Source organism: Camarhynchus parvulus, chromosome Z (assembly GCF_901933205.1).
Source record: "Camarhynchus parvulus chromosome Z, STF_HiC, whole genome shotgun sequence".
NCBI classification, from domain to species: domain Eukaryota; kingdom Metazoa; phylum Chordata; class Aves; order Passeriformes; family Thraupidae; genus Camarhynchus; species Camarhynchus parvulus.
The window spans coordinates 28807715-28828038 of NC_044601.1; the positions used below are offsets into that span (position 1 = coordinate 28807715).

Consider the following 20324-nt stretch of genomic DNA (forward strand, 5'->3'; position numbering starts at 1 on the left):
TGTTTGAATGTTACTAACTAACTCTGGTGGTGTTGCTCTCCCCACTTGTAATGTTTTCCTCCCCTTTCCTGGTTCTTTGACCACCGATTTCTCACGTGTTTCCTGAGCATTATAAGTTTGCATTTCTCAGCTGATCCCAGGGTGGATGTTTCCAGCCAGGACGACTCCACAGTCAGCCTGTGCCCCACCACTCAACCTCGAAGTTCTCCTCCTCAGCACACCCTGTGCCCCACATCCCGGGGCTCTGCTCTCATGCCAGCTTGCACTGCCCGCTGCAGCCTCACTACGGCAGTGCCCAAATCCCTCCTCCTGCCCGGAGTCACGACTTGCTGCTGCTCTCTGAGTCTGTCCAGGGTTGTACCCTGTCAAGGCTGGAGCCCCAAGAAAGTCAACAAAGGGAAGTACGAGGTGCTGTCTCTGCTTGCAGTGAAAGAGAAGTGGGTGAGAGTTCAGAACAGGAAAATGAGAAAAGAAAGGCCCAAATGATGACTATAATTCATTCAAGACTTTGCCTCACCTTACCTTTCTTTTGCTAGTGGATAAAATTGTGGAGAGGAAGGGGAGCCAGGGTGTGTGCGAAATCCCACAATAGACAGCTGGGGAAGAGGGCACTCAGAGCAGCTCCCTACATCTGGTGGATGTGATTACAGGAAGGGGTGCGCCAAAAATGGACAGGAAATTGGCTATTTTCATATTTTCAAAGTTTTGCACTATTGAATCTCCCCTGCCACCTCTGCTGGGAGAAAAGGCAGGTGTGTGCCACAGGTGCTTGCTGCAAGTTGCCCTGGCAGCTGGGAGGGAGCAGAGGGGGACACACACTAATTCATTTCGCTGGGAAACAACTCTAGAGGCACTCGAGTGCAAGCACTGGAAACACTGCAGCTGTGCTGTCTCGAGTTAGGTACAATATGTGGAGATGTGGAAAGCGTCTCCGAGGCAGCACACTCCCCCTTCTTGCAGTACACAGACAGCTGTGTGCGAGGATCACTTGCATTTGCTCCTGACCAGGGAAAGGCTCAGTGTGTCGTGCAATGTGAGTCCAAGGGAATGTAACCTGTTCCTTTGTGTTTGGATTTACTGACCAAGCACTGAGCTGACTTGGCTCCTGGGGACTGGAGTAGCACATGAGCAAATGCACTTTTCTACCCTGGTGGGAAGCTGGTTTGATGCCTTATTACCGTAATTGCCAAATCCATCAGTCATTGCAGGCTCTCTTCAGGACTTCATCGACTTTCACCCTCTGCTCAGGAAGGAGAGCCAGCTTATTTTGACAATGCTCACAGAAAAGTGCTTGGCATTTGTTTGTTCTGCACTGTATCTCTGGTCATCCTTGTTCTTCTCACTCTTTAAAGGTAAGCTTATCTGTGTTTGTCCAGGCTTTCATTTTTTTTGGTTGTGGTTTGGGTTTTTTGTTGCTCTTGCTTTGATTTGTTGTTTGGGTTTGTTTTTTTTTTTTTTTTAGTCTTCTAAATGCTAGTTGCATCCAGCTCCAAATTTTATTTTCAGTAGGTCTTGTATCTGATTGTATTTTGAACTTCATTAGAGTCCCATGCTGGTTTAACTGACTTTTGTAATCAGTTTGGGTAAGTCTGTAGATCTTACAGTGCTGGGATCTTACATTTTTTTAGAGAAGGAAGAAGTGTGTGTGTTTGGTTTTGTGGTTTTTCCTTTTTTTAATTAAAGGTGAGTAATTTTAACTTCCATAAATTAATTGAAATGGTTGTGTTTCAAAAGAAATATGTTCTTGCTTTCCTGAAAAATGTAACCTTACCATGGTTTTTTGACAACAGGAAATTATAACTTCAGGTTGGGCAGAATGATTTGAGAACCCTGTAGGTGTGTGAGTGCAATGGTATTCTACAGAGAAATACAAGCAGAAGAAAATTCATAACTGTTTATTCTCTGTGCATCATGTAGAAAGATTAAATCTGTATAAATACATAAATTTACTAGTTCTGGTTTGTTTTTATTAAACATACTCTTAGTATGCTTAATAAAAATAGTTAAGACAGAGATGCATATATAGCTGGAAATATCTAATAAGAATAATGGGCTTCTGTAGTCTAAGGTGTCAGCTCTGACTAAGCTGTCTTCAGAAGTTTCAGCATGGTGCTAAAAAAAATAGGAGCTGTGTGATTATTTCAAAACATTCAGGATAGCAAGGCTGACAATAAAGTGTTTTTAAGTGAGAATGTTGAAATAGCCATAGTCGTGAAAGATATTCAGTATTCTACACAAAATGTGCTTTTGTGGGTCCCTTTCAGCTGAAACATAAATGCCGGCAGCAATCAAAAATTCTAAAACTAAGTGTTCTAGGTGTGAAGGACCATGTTTTGTTTCTCACAATTTATGTATAAAGCAGGATTGTCTTTTTAAAGCAGAGAAAGTTGTCCATCTATTTCAGAAGTATAAGGGCACTGGAAACTTGCATATATGGGATGTTGCACTGGACTATTCATGCCACATAGATAATTCCTCATTAATTCATTTGAAGCTGTAAAACATCTGGGCATTTCATTATTAGAGATCCACATTTCATCTGCCTAATGTAGTAATGGTACTGCAGAAAAATGTTTCCCCACCTTGCTGAATTAAGAACCTTGCTATCTTCAAGACATTTCTGTGCTACTGTAGGAGCTGAATTAACAGGCGGGTTATAGCATCTAGTTATGAGAGAACTAATTTTATGGACATTCCCATTTTGAAAAGTTGTGTGTCATGTAAATCCTGACTTTTAAATAATGAGTAATCACTAACTCATCAGAGGATGCCTAGTTTCTCTAAACAGCACATGAAGACAAACTGCTTTTATAAATAATTCAGAGAATTTTTTGTTAGGTGCTCTTACCAACAGCTCACAAGTGTGCACTTTTACAGAAAAATGCTAAAGCAGAATAACATTATTTTCTGGTAATGTTGGTCTGTAACTGACTTATGCGTTACAGATTTTTTTAAATTAAAAGAAAAAGAAAACAAAAGAAAAAAAAAGGGGGAAAAAACCCCAGAAAGACCTGGGAATTGAGCAGCTGGGGCAGAAGAGAAAAAGTCAAGATGATATTAGCATGTTATCAGTAGCAGAGTTTTTTATTTTTTAACAGTAAATCCAGATGAACTTCTCCCTGGGTCCCTTAGTTCACCCACAAGGAAGTCACACCAAATTCAAATCACAGCTAACATCACTCTCACATAGCACTGAGTTTTTTCAACATTGTTCATAGCAATTTATCAAGTACTGAGAACTCCTGTAGGGCTGTTTGACAGGAAAGTTGTCACAAGAACTAGATAAAAATCAAACACAAACAACACATGAAGAACTCAGGTTTTTTCCCAGTTCTTTCCTCAACTGTCTGCTTCAACCTGACTTTACTTGCAATAATGCTAGAAGCCCCAGTAGTCATGTCATTTAAGCTGGGTCATTGCAGCCCTCCTTCTCAAAGGGCTGATGATGCTTTTTTTTGAGACATGGGTCTAAGGAAAAATCAGGAAACTGGTTTTCAACCTTCCTATATCCCAGGTGAATACTCTCAGGGTCAGACATCCCTTCCAGGCTAGGGGCATTCCTAGAAGGAGCACCCAGAATGTAGAAGGACCCAGTGAGTCTCAGCAGCTATCTAACAACCCTGGGTGGAGAAACTTGAAAAACCTGGTCTAGGGATTGATTGCAATGAAGGGATCAGTCCCATTCCTGCTCCCTTTTTTGAGTGTGATGCAATCTGAGAGATAGGGTGCCGACAACCCTGCAAGTACATTCTGAGTAACATGTCACAGTGACCACAAAGATGCATAGCCTCTCTGAGGAGTTACCTTCAGCTCAGGGCACAGTCACCTAGAGGGTTTGAACAGCCAGGGAGGTTAAACGCACACTTGGCTAGTCTCCAGTCAAACCATGTATTCTAATTACTATGCCTTTATGTCCTTTTTTATTTCTCGAGTGAGACCATTACAGTGCCCACATGCCACACAGAGCAGAGTCAGAGCTCTCAGTTTCTTTGTTCTGTACAGACTGCCATCTGGGTCATATCTGGGCAAGTGGCTTTGAAAAGTCCAGCAAAGGCAAAGGCAAGCTGAGGACAACAACCTTTCTCTGCAGTCTGGTGGGAATATATGTGCTCAGCTGTATGGGACAAATCCTATGGCAGGGGATGCTGCAAGTGAGCTAACCAGCTCAAATATGTAAATGATGAAGTAATTCAGCCTGACTTGGTGTAGCCAGCTGGTGCAAGCAGCTTTTCTTTGGCTCACTCACAATAGAGATTTGAATTGCAATGCTACACCCAATTCCGTGCTTTTTCACACCTTTGCTTATTTCGATGGGGTCTAGTGATCACATCAGAACAGAACTGATGATCTCTTGGATCAAATCCTCACAAATTTCTTGGTTCACTTCCATGCAAGCAGGTGCTGTTTCTGCAACAGCAGAAGCATTGGCAAGATAGCCTCAGAAGGCCAGATTCCACTGCCAAGCTACAATTTCTCTAATGTGAGCTAATTAGACTGAGGTGACATGAGTTGAGAGATCTGTGTAGTAGGAAGAACAAATAATGTTACATAAATACCTATATATGGAGTCTAAACTTCAGGCCTCAGCTGTTTAGGTCTGATAGAACTGCAATGATGTGTTTTAATCAAACTTATTTGCTCCAAAGAGACACAGTTGAACAGATAAAAGGATTCCTGTGCCTTCTAGGAGTACAGTGTAATATCATTGGTAATTTAGGTGGTTGGTGAAGTAGCTGTATTTTTACATCTCATAACAGTTATCAGAGTAGAACCAGGTGTGAAAGTTAAATAATTTAGAATCTTTCATACCTTAATTAGAGGTCTGAAGGTTGTGTTCACCTCAACTCTCCATATTCTCTATGTTAATACACTGAATGATACAGTTTCAAAGATAACAATGCAGCTAATGCACATTTAAAATAGAATATACATGAGCTAGGCCTTAGCTTGTACTGGTAGCTGTTTTCTTCCCTATTGATGGCATAAGAAGATGCCATACATGCAACTTGCAGACGTAGCAAATTGCTGTCAGATCCCCACCACTACTTTAATATCTAACAGCACAGACATCAGGGCTGATCACTCTGAATGCTGAGAGCGTGCTAAGGCATCACATGTTCATGGAGCCAAGGGAATAAATGTACTTGTCCATGGCATGTGCACATATGCTCTGTGATCAGGAGCACTAGTGCCATTGATATCTGTCAGTACATTTGAGACAGGCAGGCAGGGTCCTAAGCAAACCCCTATTTCCTCTGCATTACTGTCTGCTGCAGTAACTTGCTGTTCATGCTTGCTTCCTGAGGTTGACTTTATAGTTCAATGAACCAGACCTTGTGTTCAGTCAGTAATCTTCTATGTGCATTCACTGGCACAGCTCTAAGGCTGATCCGTATTATCATAGGCACAGCTGCAACAGTGGAGCTGGCCCAAGCTTCTGAGAAGTTGCCAGGCTCCAGGAAGGTTGGAGGTATTTCTATGTGCATTTGCTGATAGGGATCTGAGCTAAATCTTGTGTTAATTCTTCTCAAATATCACTGGAAAAAGTGGGCAGGTCCAGAAAAAGCAACTGATCACCAGTGTCTGTCGTTACATGCAGCTATTGGTATGCCAGTCTAGCATGTAGGGAGGGGTCCAGAAGCAGATACAATGCATGAGAAAGTATTTCATTATCCATCTGGTCTTTGGGATGATGCCAGATGACACCTTGGGTATCTTCAGCCTTGCTTCACCTCACAGAGTTTTCTGATGGTCTCAGAGCAGAAGTGCTCATTCCAGGCAGAGGTTTTATCGCTTAAAGGCAGCTTCAGAACTTTTCTTTCTCTCTGGTTTATTTTCCTAAGGCATGTGGAAAAGAACTTGAGTTAGTTATGGTGGTAGCACATACAATTTCATTTGCACGTGACAAGTAAGGAGGGAGATGTGGTCTCTTCAGCTCTAGAGTGTGATTAAAGTAGATGAAAACCCTTTGCATCAGTCCTGACGTGGTTGTTTGAAGATGTCTACTGCCTAGAGATCCTACACAAACTAATTAAGAAAGAGATCAAATCTGACTGAGACAGGTAGGACTAGCACTGGCAATCAGTATCAACCCAGGAAATGAGAAAGGCAGACAGGGGCTTATTGCTGTTTTAGAGCACAGTCCTGAGAAAATATGGCTTAAAGAAAGAGTTTTGCTTATCAAATACTTTCTGCATTGAGCAAAACAGCTGATGAGAAGGCTGAGACCAGAACCAGATGGAAGTAAGAATCTGCCCACTCAGGGCTTGCAATTAAGTCAGTAAATTGCAATGGAAAGGAACCTGTAGTCAACATGAGTACTTATGTATGTAAACAGTGAGGTGCAGGTGTCTCCGTCTTGCCTTGCTATCAATTGGCTTTGCTCAATTAGAAAATCTGTGCTTAATGGGGCGCTGAAACAGATGCCTGCAAACCTTATCACCATTCAGAAATGGGTATTTTCAACACTTTTGCATTCCACAAGGTTGAAAAGAAAACCACAGTCCTCATTTCTATTCTTAATGCAACATAGATTTGATCAGAAAAATTACTTAGAAGAAACAGGCAGGCTTGAGGAGGTCTCATTTCTCACTAAGAGCTCCAAGAGGCTGAAGTCAGTTTGCAGACTGGACTAAGACAGTACACTGTGTTCCTTGAAGCTCAGCTCTGGAAAAACGTCACTGGTGACTTATATCTTCGCCATACAAAGGGAGAAAATTATGTTGTAAATTGGTAAAGGTGTGTCTCTGGCAGCTGAGGTGAGGGAGGGTCTGATCTATACAGGTTCATATAATGGTAGAATAATTTGGCTGGAAGGGACCTCCAGAGGTTGTTCAGTCCCACCCTTCTTCTCTATTGTGTTGTTATCTGAGGAGTCAGCCAGCAAAAATCTCCAAAGACAGTGATGTTCCTTATGCAGAGCACCCTTGAGAAAAAAAAGGCTCTCTTAGTACTGTGGGAATGCCCCATTATGCACCTTTATCTTACCGGTCCTGTCCCTGTGCACCTCCCAGGAATGCCTGGCTTCTTCATTATGGAGCCCTTCCTCATGAAAGCTGAAGGCAGCCAAAAGAACTCTCCCTTGTTTTCTCATCTCCAAGCAGATCAAAAGCATATCTCTTTAACTCTAATCCATCTGCTGGGTTACAGCCTGTTGTTTGTGGCCTCCATTTCACTCACTCCGAGGGATCAGTGCTGCCCTATGGAGGCTTCATGACACAGAACTTACTGTGTGTCATGCAGTGGGTCTCACTGAGTGCAGGCTGGCTGTAAAGAATGATGCTTCTTAATGTTCTTATCACATCTGAGTCAGTGCATTTGGGAAAAACCAAAAGTAGAAAGTAATATAATCATGCAGATAATACTTTACATAATTCTTAGCCATCTTGTGGGTTTTTTTGATGATCCTGCAGGAGTGATAAAGCAATTGATGGAGTGCTTTCCCTTTAATATTGTGTCATTTTAGAAAGGTAGTCAGCAAACCGAAATCCAGCTTTTATAACAATGGGAAGCAATTATAACAATGGGAAGAAGAGATCAAAACTTAAATAAAAAGTTGCCAGATAGTTTGCAGTTCCCACTGTTTCAAGTGGCAAATGGGCAGCAACTTTGAATTAAACCTGTTCGTGTTCAGGCTTCACACGCAATCCATAAATGGCAACGGGGCAGCTGCAGGAGCTCCAAGCAAAAACTTTGCCTTTCTTTTATAACCAAACAGCTATCTTGTAGCATACTCTCTACAGCAGCATTTTGTTCAAGGTCTGAGACTTCTAATGTAATTTCTGAAGATATTAGGGTCACCAATTATAATTTAAATTTATTGGATTGGTATCTCAGCTCAAGCACTTCAGCACTCCTGGCACCATCAGATCTACTTATGTGTTGCCAGATCATATGAAAGAGGAGGCAGCAGGGTAAAGAGAAGGTAGATCTATGGAAATCGGTCTGTGGGTGAGGAGAAGAGACATCCTTCTCCAGAGGAGGTCTCTGTCAAGTGGACAAATTACTTCTCCTTTGGGTCAAAATGATCTAGCAGTCTCAGGAATTCTTTTCTGGGGAATACAAAAGGGCAGCCCGGACAGTACAGGATCACTTTCTAGCTTTCAGCCTCATTCTGGTCTCACTCAGAGACCAAGCATCCCCCATCTGTGGCATTGCTGCTGTATTACAGGATGACAATCCTGCTCCCTCTGGATGCACAGGGCACCAGTTTTGTTTTAATTTTGTTTTGTCTGCACCAGCATAATTCAGGAGCAGTAGACTGAAGTTACCAAAGCTTAAAAGCAACAGAGTAAAGACAGGACAAAATCACACCCCCCAGATTCTCATTCTCTAGAAGTACCTCAATTTCACTGTGATTCATTTCTGCTCTTAGCCAGGATGAGTGACTCAGCCAGTGCAGGTTTGGCTGTCAGGGTGCAGCAGGGAGAAACCAATATTTCATATAACCACTAACAAAACCAGGACCTGAGCCATGTACCCAAGGAAAAGACAATAGCATCTGGTGTTCTGAAAACAGATCAAGGCTAACCAGCACTCAGCTGTCACTGAGATCTTGATACCTTTAAAGTCTGGGGGAAAAAACCAAACAACATATTAGATGTAAGCTTTTAAGCCATTTTGTATGCACATAAGTAAATCTGGACTGAGTCGGCCAAAGCATAGTACATAACAGTTTCAAGTGTCTTAGGTCAGATCTCCACAAACCTTGTTTGATTGGTAACAAGTCCATTTCCTCAGAGCCAGTCATTTACTTCATCAAGAGGTATTAGAAGCAGCTTTTCTCTTCAATGTGAAATAAATTCAGACTCCTTACAAAGAATTTTCACACCCTTATTTACAGTTCCCTTTGTCTTTGAAGACTTCAACCACCAAAGCCTCAGGCTTCTTTCCCTTAGAAAAAATCCCTTGATAGCAGCCACTTCTGCTGCCAAGGCCTCCAAACTGTCACCATCTGATTGGCAGCACAATATCTCACATACACAGGCAGCATGTTTGACCTGACTTAGTGAAAACTCATTGGTGCTGCCTAAAACAGGGCTGAGTCTTATCTATAGGTGTGCTATGAAATTTCTGCTCCCTAAGTGTGAAACTGTTTCAGATTTAGGAAACATTTAGAAGATGTCTCTCCATATTTCCCAGTTCACATACTAAGCACTAAACAAATTAGGAGTCATTCAACGTGCAGTCAAAATTTTCATCTGACTAACCCCCATCCCTTTCAGAGGGCTCTTACGTTGTGTTTTTCATTATCCATCATTTGACTTCTGGTATTGTAAAGACAAACTTGGAACTTTCTTTGCATTCTCAGATCCATGTTCACTAAGGACATTTGTGTCTTGCCTGTGCCTTGCAGCCAGTGGAGCTCTTACTTTGTTCATGGACAACAGCTGCAACTTGAATGATGAGGGAAAAAGGCAGGAGAAGCCATGTCTAGCCTTGCCTATTGCATCCTCAATGACTTTGCTGCTTAGCTTTGCTGTGCAAGTACAGGTGGCAGGCTAGCAAGGCAGAAGTTCTACTTTGGGAAACTAGCTGTCTCTTTAATCATAACCAGCTGATGAGCACTGCAGAAGGAAAAATGGAAAGAAGCACTGCAACATCTCTGAGCACACTGGGCAGTTCCTTTTCATAGTATTACTGTCTGTATCATTTCCACTCCAGCCTATCCTCTACATTGCCCAGAGGAGTTTAACCATATTACCACTGCTTCACCAATAACACACTGAGGCAATGGTTTAGAGCAAGATCTCTCCCTCATCTTTGAACCATAAAAAAGGCAACAAGCTTTTTTTCCTGTTAAGGACGTCCTTGTGACTAAGGAATAGCTCTTGGAATCTTTGCTCTCTTCACATCTTGGGACAAAATGATTATGTTTCTCTTTGTGGGAAGTTAGTATATCTCAGTATATAAACTAAGGTACACTGACTAGAAAAACCTGATTGCTGCTCAGGCAGGGGCGGGCTGGGCACAGATCAGTGGGTGGAAAGCACTTGTGTTGTGCATAATTTTTCTTCTTTGGGCTTTATTTCTGTCTCTTTTTTTGTGGTTTCCCTTTTCATCATCATCATCATCATCATCGTTAATATTATTAATATTGTTAATATTATTAATTATGTTTCGTTATGGTTTATTATTAATATGTTTCATTAATGTTATTGTAATTTTTTTTCTAATTCTTCATCCTCTTGGAGGAGACTGTAAGTGAGCAACTGCATGGTACTCAGTTGCAGTGTGGGGTTAAACCACGACATGATTGCAGGCTCCCTCTCTGCTATTATCTGCACTGGGTTTAGGAAAAAGAACTCTTTCTACCTATTGTTTTTCTCAGCCTAATCAGACTTGCCTATCTGTTTCCACAGAAATCATTATTACACCTGTCAGTCAACTTATGACTTTCTCGGATCTGAGCTCTCCACATGTGTACAGTGGACTTTTAATGGGGAGGTGCACACTGACTTGACCCTTTTCAGAGCTATCTGATAATGCTGTCTATAATGCCATAGCTTCCACATTGATGGCACTTAGAGGATGAAGGTCATAGTGCTTTCCCAAGAAGGGCTTTCCCTGGGTTAACTGGTTTGGGTGCTGAAACATGTAGAGATGAAGGGATGTGACAAGATGCTCTGCAAGCCAATGGGATCAGGGAGTACAGAAGCCCAGTCCAGTATACTGATGGCCATATCAGTGGTGTCTTGCTTTTATCTTACTTTATCAGTTTTGTTTCTTTTCTTTGCCTTCCATTACTACTCATCTCCACAAATCCCAGGACAGCTGGCAAGAGTTGGTTCCAGATAGCCATAGCACTCTGTAATGTGTAGCAAGGGGTGTCCCTCTCTTCATCACTGCTCCAGATTCCTCCTCCTATGCTCCCTGTGCCTCTAGTATTGTAGCAATGACTCTTGTATTGCATAGAGCTAATGCAAACTAGCATTACACTAAAAGTACATTTTTTACCTTTACTGGCTGTAGCTACTTAGATTTCTGACCTGGAGTAATGAGGCAGTTTAAATAACATTGATAACTATGACTGAGAAGCATCCCACTGTTAATACCTCAAAGTGTGTCTCTCTACCTTACACACATTGCTTAGCCTTTTAAACACCTGCAACCAAGCCAATAGGACCAAAAATATAAGCTTATCCTTTCATGATATAGTTTTAGCATGTTGTCATGGGCCTAGAGTCTTTAAGAAAGAACCTTTTCCTGCACACCTTTTTGATACCCATCACTGCTGGGAACTCTTTATCTGCTACGAAAGAACAGAAATTACCTGTATCAGGAATATTAGGCCCTTCTTGCTTAGGAAATAAGTAATTTCTCACATTCCTCTGGATAGCTGATGAATTTTGTGTGTAAGATGCAGAAACAATCTGCATAGCGAGAGACAAAGATTAGAGTCAAAGATTACCCAGAAGGGAAGTAGATTAAAAAGAGGTTTTAAATGAGAGAAATATTCAAATACACAGCGCATAAACACACACACACAGACACACACAGGGTAGAGGTAGCTGATGTGATTCCATTGTTTCTTATGTGAATCCACTTCCCTGAAGGCATGATGGCATGCATTTTAAATCAAAGGGCATTGAAAGAAATAGTGCATTTGCAGCCACAGATAAAAGTAACAATGCTGCACATAAGAACAAAAGCAGATGGGACACATCTGTGTCTCTGGGGATTAAGTGACATATGGCAATGACATGCTTTACATTCTCAAAAATCTGCAAAATATTCAAAATTAAGTCGTTTTTTATAGCTACCAAATCATTAGAACATGCCTCATTTTGTAAATGCTCTTGCCATTTCAGTTCTTTATGCGAATGAAATGGTCTGTGAAACAACCTGCTTTTTTCCTGATACTTTTTGTGTTGCTTCCCCCATAATTCATGATTGCATGTAGTGCGTGTGCGCGCGTATGTTTCCTGTGATCATTCTGTTTGGATTCTGAAAGCGATAGCTAAAAATCCCTGCAAAAGTACAGTAGCTAAAAATGAAAATAAATAATAGAAGGAGCTAAACTAAAATGAAAATAAATAATAGGAGGAGCTGTGGCAGGAAGGTTTTAGGAAAACAGTTTTAAGTTCTAGGATTTAGCTCTGATAACCATAGTTTTTAATGGATTTTTCCTCTGTAAATATTCCAGCTATAAGAAAATTAAGTACAATCATTACACAACTAAACAATACGTCACAGTATAATGGCACTGTTGTGTTTGTTTTTTATAAATGCCTTAACTTTACTCATTTTCTTTTATGAAACAAATAAAAAAAAAAAAAACAAATAACAAACAAATAAACCAAAACAAAAGATACATGTCAAAGTAGAAGTACAGAGAAAAAAAAGTGACAGAGATGTGGTGAAATACTTGCAGAAGGTACAAGGGGAGTCAATAAATGTCACAACTACAGTATCACTCCATTTTGAGACCTTTCATGAAGTATTGGGGGGCAAAATATATAAAAAAACAATGTGATTGATCAGAAACATACTATTGATTGTAACTTACCATGTTCTTCAAAAGTATTATAAATGAAAGTGATTCTAGGAACTGTCTTTGAAAACAGAAGAAGAAAACAAAGAGATATTTTATAATTCAGAGGCATGCATATATGTTAATATAAAGTGATATGGAAAGACTATGATATTTTGTCTGAAAGCCATCATGTTAGGTACCAATAATCTTGTATGAATAAAGCAATAACTTGTATATTCGGACTAAAGTGTCTGCCTAAAGAAATGAGCAACAGCTAGAAAACGGCTAGAAGCTCCCGCTCTCCAAAAGCTGAGAGATTATGAAAACAAAACCAGGGAACACTATGAAACAGATGTAGAATGGTTGATAATACAGGTGTCATTGTTGAAAAACTAGTGGAAATCCATGTTCTACTTCCTATCATCTTGTCAATATTTCATTATTTATTCTTTACTGTGCACAACCAGCCAGAATGTGTTTCAGACCAGCATTCTCAGTTAAGAAGCTGACTGCTTTGTGAACAAACCTGGGGAACTGGAAGGGCTGGACTCTTGCCTTATAGCTTGGGGACCTTGGCATGCAAAGCAGAGCAGGAAAATCAACCAGCCAAGACTAGGCATGACAGCACAGCTCCTGGAAAGGAGAGAACATCTGTCCTTCCTGGGGATGCCATATGTATAGTCTGGCTGGACCTAACTGCAGGTTCCCTGGATGTGCAATTCTCAGCAATTACATCCTGGAAAGAAATATGAAATACAACTATAGCATCTATGCTCAAAAGATTGGTAGCAGTTTATAGTTATATAAATCATTCAATCAGTGGGCTTCTTGCAGACTTCTTTGCATATGCAGAAGCATAGAAGGAATTTCCAGAGAGGTGTTTAAAAGTTTAACGTAGTGCACAAAAAACTGCTTTCCATAGACCTCTTCACAGCCAATCCAAGGATTGTTTGCTTTGTGCTTCCCAGTTGTCTGCAAACTCCAGGAGCAGTTTAGGGAACATTTTCAGATTATTAAACAGTAAATCTTGATGAACAATCCAGCCCCTGATCTTTCCTTGAACAAGGAAATCCATGTTTCCTTTCTACTTATAAGCCCCAGCAGTGGATCCAGCATTCCAGGTCTGTATCACCAGTGCTGAGTAGAGAGGAAGAGTTATTTCTATTGATCTACTTGTGTGGTTCTTCCTGTTGCAGCTCAGGATGCTGGTGACTTTTGTACAAGGGTGCATTGCTGGCTTATAGTCAGCTTGGTACCCATAAGGTTCCTCGGGGCTTTTGTGCTATCCTGCTCACCAGCCAGCAAGCCCCCAGCCTTTTCTGGTACCTGGGATTACTCCTCAGGTGCAAGACAACTTTATACTTTTTTCATTGAATTTCATGGGGTTCCTGTCAGTCATTTCTCCAGTACTTTAAGGTCCTTCTGAGTGGTAGAAAACCTTGTGATGCATCAGCCACTCCTCCCAGTTTTGCACCATCTGAAAAAAAACCCAGCTTGCTAAGGGTGCACTCTGTCCCATCATTAATAACACTGTTAAATATCATTGTTCTCAGTATCCATCCCTGGAGTACTCCACCACTGCTGGCCTTCAGCTGAACTTTTTGTTGCTGACTACAATCCTCTGAGCCTGACAGTTCAGCCACTTTTCTGCCCACTGTTCACTTATCTATCCTGCAAGGCATAGACAAATGTGCGTGAGAATTTTTCAGAGATGGTGTCGGAAGTCTTGCTAAGCTTGAGGTAAACATCCTACACTGCTCTTCTCTCAAATTTTAATGAGTTTGTATGTTTTCCTACTGCTTCAAAGATTCTTCATAGATGAGGGAGACAGTATCAGAGGCAGTGGGTCATAAAAACTCTCAGATCCTTTCCTTAGAAAACATGCCCTTTGTCAGTTACTTTTAGTTACCAGTAACATAGACAAGCAAGTCTGGCACTGGTTTCGGGAGACTGACTTGGCAACCTTAAATACTGACATATTGACAATAGTTTAAAAGATGAATCAGTGCCACTGTTTTTGGTTAAACTTAGTGTGACTGAGGGGTAGTCAGTGGTAAAGCTTATTCTACCACTTGTCCTGGGAGGTTCAGGCTTCCCCATCACCAGCAAGCACTCCATTTAGCACACAGAGTTGTAGTGTCAAAATGCATTAGCACAAGCATAGGAGAAAAAACGCAGAAATCTCTCTGGAGTATGAAACATTAAGTATTTGAAAATTACAATTTAAAGAAAAAGTCTGTGAACATGTAAGTCAGACTAGACTTCCACCTCAGTTCCCTTCTCCAAAGCAGCTGTAGCAGAGAGATGGCAATGTGATTAGGCTAGCCAGTTCTTTGTGGTGCCAACAGCTGCTGTGGCACTTGGCCAGGACACCCCAGGGCTCCATCGCTTCTGAATATATGTAATTTTGTAAGAAAAACCATGCAGCACAAAAATACATGGTCACCAATGCCAACTCGGCAGACTAAGAATAGATCATCTATGACTATGTTAACAGTTTTGAATACAAGAGATTGCAAAGTATCAGGATTACATTACAGAGAGGATAGTTGAAGAAAGGATGGAAAACTAGGTTCTTGGCTACTTCACCTCACAAAGTTTAACAGGGAAAGAGGCTTGACTTCAGCATGGATGCAGCACAAAGTGCAAAGATAGCTTTCCAAAGCCTAGAGCAAAGGGTTATGCTTAGATTTCTGCAAGCCCCCCCTCCCCTGGGGGGCTCTTCAATTTACCCCGACAATGGTAGTACCAGGGCTGTCTAGCAGCCCGGTTGGGTGCAGAGACTGGTGGAGGGTGCTTTTCCCCTTTTAAAAGCTGAGGGAGCCAGTGTAAAAGAAAGGTTGAGGACAAGTATTATGTAAGTACTCAAGATGAGAGCGCTAGTTCAGGAAGTCATTTCTTCCCTAAAGCACAGCAGCATGGGTGGGTAGATGAGTGAAAGGACAGCAAATCTGCTCCAAACTCAGAGCATCTTTCCATAGGACAACATGTGGGATTTTCACGGGTTTCCCTCACACACAAGAGATTTATGATGGAGTCTAGTCCTGCTGAGGCACTGGAAAATACTAAGGCCATAACAGAGGACTTAAATCTCTGCTTAAGTAAGCAGGGAAGATTACTTAAGATGCTGAAGGAGAGATACTGTGGTCAGAGCTCGTCTTTGCCATTGGTGAAAGCACAGCAACCAATACTAAGGTATCAACAAGGGCCATTGAAGGCTTGCTTACAGCATTTGCTCCTCTGGGTGTCTGTGATCACGTAGAATGTTACACAAGAGGAGAAAGGACCCATGAAATTGATGTGATGGTGTAATTTACTAAATTGAACCATAATACTCTCTTGTTTACTAGGCACTGCCATGCTAGAAAGTCACAATCTCCCTTGAGTATCAGCAAAAATGAAAACAACACAGGTTAAACAGACCTATGGATTGTTTATAAACTGAATTTATTATTAGTTTTAAAAGGCATGGCTGCTTTGTTTTAGGGCAGCTTGTCTCAGGCTTGAAGGGTTTGCTAAGCGTAGTAAGAGGCTGGGAAGGCAGAACGGGTTGTTATAGTTTGTTTGTACTGTCAAGAAAATATTCATCACAACCTCTCTGAGAGAAGTTTTGGTCTCAATGTGCAGAGCTCTGATCAAGAAGTAAAAACCATCATATACATAGTGGGAACTGCAGTGGATAAAAATTGCTTCAGTCCAAAGTCATAATGATTTAGAGTGCAGATTCTCTGCCAGGGATTGAATTTATACAGTTCAGAGAATACACACTCATGTTGACAGGACTGATTGACCTCAGGGAACCTGCAGTCCATGACCTTCCCTCTCTTAGGTGCAGCTCTTAAGTAGGGCTCAGGCTGTCAATAGCCACAGCACCAAGATCAACACAGTTTTGGGGAAACTAGGGTTCTGAGCAGTGTATCCCAGCAAATTTCTTGCTTTGCTGAGGGAAGACACCCAAACCTTTACCATCCATTGTTGTCATGGCAAGGAAACCTGGCAGAGCAGGTTAGATGGATGCTCTCCACATCCACCCCAAAGGTGGGAACTAGGTCATCTTGGAAATTAAGCATAGACTGAAGTTCTGCTAATCTTCAACATGCTCAGCTGCTTGCATGACAGTTTTGTGTGGAGTCTGTTCTCAGTGCAAACTGACTTAAGCGTGTAATACCAGAAATTCAGTATCTCTATAATAGCTGTTAAATACTCTAGCCTTCATACCACCACCTCAGTACGTGTTAACAAAGTGTGCTGCCATCAGATGGAAAAAAGTCAAGGAAAGTAACCCAAAACCTGGAAAAACTGAAGAGGATAGGAAGAACAGTTGTTACTGTTTCTTGAGCCTAGAAAAAAGCCTGATACATCAGCTCCAAGTAATAAGGGTACCTGTTACCCATACTTGGTATAAACACAATATGGCTAAGTAATACCAGTGCTGGCTCACAGTAGCCAGTGTCTAGGAAATAAGAACAAGCAAATAAATGAATTCATTTGCTTGCCTACCAGGAAGCTGCTTGGTAGTTTTGGAGCCTCAACCCTACTGTCCATCAGCAGGAGGGACTCCAAGGAATGGGAATATTCAGCCAGAGCCCCAAATTCTGTTCAGTAGTTTCTGAATGTTACTAATGAGTTAGAGTGTTAGTAGTTAATTTTTTTGAGAGTTCATCATTCACATATGCAGAAAAGCTGTGTCACATCCATGTGCAGAGTTTGGGTGATATCTTTAGGAACTGCTTTCTAATTACAAACCTAATAAGAGGGAGTTTTTAACAAAACAGACAAACAATGGTGGCTGTGTGACAGTGTGAATGACAAACACCTTCTTTCTTTTCCTGTAGTCTCTCAGCAGGGGGAAAGCCAGAGACGCTTGTACAGAGAACTGCTGCGGAACTACAATCGTCTGGAACGACCCGTAGTGAATGATTCCCAACCGCTCGTAGTTGAGCTCCAGCTTTCCTTGCTGCAGATAATTGATGTGGTAAGTTACTTGCTGTTTTCTTCTCTATGGCACCCATTCAGCATAACAAATCTGATCGCTCATCTAGGAGACATATTTTTCCTCTTTATCAGGCTATCAGAGATGAAAGCAGTCTGTCTTTTGCTAAGCATCCTCCCAAAATGCTGGAGTACATGCTTTGACACTTTAGAGTGAATATCGTCCTAAAAGCACAGCTAGTTCTGACACAACATGAGCTTCAAGGAAATGAATTATGTATTTTTTTTCCATTTGTTTTAAACAGAAAAAATAATTCAATCAATTAGAAGCCATGTGTTACTACAAATTATTAATGATACATTCTTCTCAGAGCTGTGTGGGATGCAATAACTCAAGACCATGTGCGCATTCAAAGCTACCATCACTGCACTTACACTTTTTCATTAGATATTATAATGGCATTGGCCTCTTCTCCCATCATATTTTTACTGTGCAATGCGCTGAATGAGTCTGCCCTGAGATGAGCTTAGAAATACATAAAAGTAAAACCTGGAGGCACAGCCTTCTAATTGTCTTGACTGCAACATGCTTTTACAGAATTGGAGATTTGACCCACGGAAAATTGTAACATAATTATCCAAATCCTTTTTTTCATCACGAAGAGGATTCTGTATGATAAACCATTATATATATAGACAGAATTTCTTTCATCTACGTGAGAAAAACAAGCAATTTTGACCATCTTCACCCTGTCAGCAGAGCAAACAGGTGAACACACTAGTGCTCTTATCTTCATCCTGCCTTTTCCATAAACAGTATTTGGAGCTGGTTTCTGATACACTGTCACTGTTATGGAGGGAATGAGGAATAGAGAGAGAGATGTGGAAATATTTGTGCAGTCACAAAGCAATTTAACAGAAGCCTCAAATATTTAAGCTTTTTAAAGCTCTCACAATCTTTCTGAAAATGTGTAGTATGCCAGGTGCTCTCCTTGGAGAGGCAAGCAGGACCCTGATGGTGTAGCCCCCCGGCATCACAACATGCAAGTGGCAAGTCCAGTCAGCTGTGGTATTCCTGGAGGCAGGCAGGAGCCACTCAGATAGGGTATGCATCTTTCTGTTTTGAAATGTTACCAACTGCATTGAACTGGAAGAGAGAGGAAATCTGTACTGTCAACCAAAGGCCTCTACGTGAATGAAAGAGCAAAGATTTCCTGCAGCTAATTTCAAGTAAATTTCAGCAAGCAATTCTAGGTTTAGCAGAGGTGTCTCAGCTCCAAAGATCTTCCTTCAGTCCTTCTTTATTTCATTTTGGCATTTTCTTTCAAACTTATTTGAAGGTTGCGGATACTAAAGGGCCATAGGGCTGTAACTGTACATTTTCAAAGTCAGGAGGAGTTACATAAAACAATTTTCAACTGTGTTTCACATTCATATATGAAACCCAACCTTTCAGGAAATTGGTATTTTTTAAAAGTACTTTCTCTACATTAGGTCAATGTCTTTTATAAGAAACGTAGTTCCAGTGTTCCCTTTTGGTTGTCCACAATAGGAAATAGATATGCTAGATGTTCATACCTTTCAGAAATGAAGCTTTTTTCCCCTACATCTTTGTACCCAGTACAGATGCTAGATGTTAATCTGTTTTAATCAGAACCTGTTCCAGGCTTGTGGTCTTGCAAACTGCACCCAAAGTGTTTTAAAAAACACCCAGACTTACCTGAAATTTTTACCTTGGATGATGTGGAAGGGTGCCTGTCTCCTCAGTGCAGGACAAAAAGTCACTTGGCAGTTGAATCCCTATACTGAAAATGTCATTGTGGCATCAACAAGTGGCTAAACCAACCAGCCTGAAAGTGCACAAAATACTGATCCCCTGGGTCCTTAAATCAGGAATCAATGCAGAAATATGCCAGCAACAAGCACTGTACTTGTAAACCCTTCATCCTCCACTGCTGGCTGGACAGATGGCAGTATCTGTCTGCTCCAGCTGCTGAAGTAAATGTCTGTTTAAAAGGAGGCTCATTATAGCCACAATGATGTAAAGAGAAGCAGTCAAGCTACAAGAAAGAGGTAACCTCTATCAGCTAAGACACCATGAGGCAAACCAAAATGGCCATCTCTGTTCAATCAGATGGGAGTCTGGGGTGAGTAGACTCTGCCTTCTCAGCTGCTCTGCCTGGTGGAAGACAAAGCATATGGGGAATAGCTCTTCACTTGGGGAAGAGGAAAGACAGCATCACAGTCTTGGCAATGGTGTGTGCATTAACAAAGGGAAAAGCTGCTCTTTTTGAGGACTTGTGTGTCTGGTGTGGTCCACTGCTGTAAAAGAGCAGGGTGCTAGGCAGGGCCCCAGCATGGAGGCACTTTTTACATCATACTCCCTGTGAAAAAAGCCCTTCATGCTCAGGGAAGTGTCATGTGCCAAGACATACTACAGCATTGCTGGACTCACTCAGAAACTTTGCAAGCAGTCACTGCAATGGGCATGAGACAGTGGACCCTGTTCTGGTTTCCCTGCAGAAGAAAACAATGTGAAGAAGATGAAAACAAATCTGTTTCGTTGTTGCATGGAAACAAGAAGGAGTCTACCACTGATACTCAAAGAACCTTGTGCCTTACCCATGCCAAGACCAGGCACCACATCTAAAGCACTTCTATCTGGGACATGTTTCATCATATGCCTCCATAAGTCTGTTTCCTACACATACTGTATTAAAATCTAATGAATCCTAGATTCAACTTCTGCTGACAGACTGCTGAGAACAGCATTGGTGACAATCTGGTTGCACACTGCTACACAGAGAGAAAAGACTCCTCTGAGATCTCTGTGGTTTTCCAAGCAGTAGTACAAGTAACTACTTAAAATCTCACCTCCTCTTAAAACGTGTCAAAGAAAATATCAAAGCATGACTGC

At 41.4% G+C, this 20324-nt stretch overlaps 1 protein-coding gene across 1 annotated transcript in view; it reads left to right on the plus strand.

Annotated features, from left to right (window-relative positions):
- Nucleotides 1-1222: 1222 nt before the first annotated feature.
- Nucleotides 1223-20324, plus strand: part of LOC115915495 (neuronal acetylcholine receptor subunit alpha-7-like) — a 57666-nt gene continuing 38564 nt past the window's right edge. The window contains exons 1-2 of the mRNA XM_030968952.1: nt 1223-1352; nt 17311-17450. Of these exons, the coding sequence (XP_030824812.1) occupies nt 1274-1352; nt 17311-17450 (219 nt within the window). The 5' untranslated portion in view covers nt 1223-1273. The remainder of the gene's footprint in view (nt 1353-17310; nt 17451-20324) is intronic.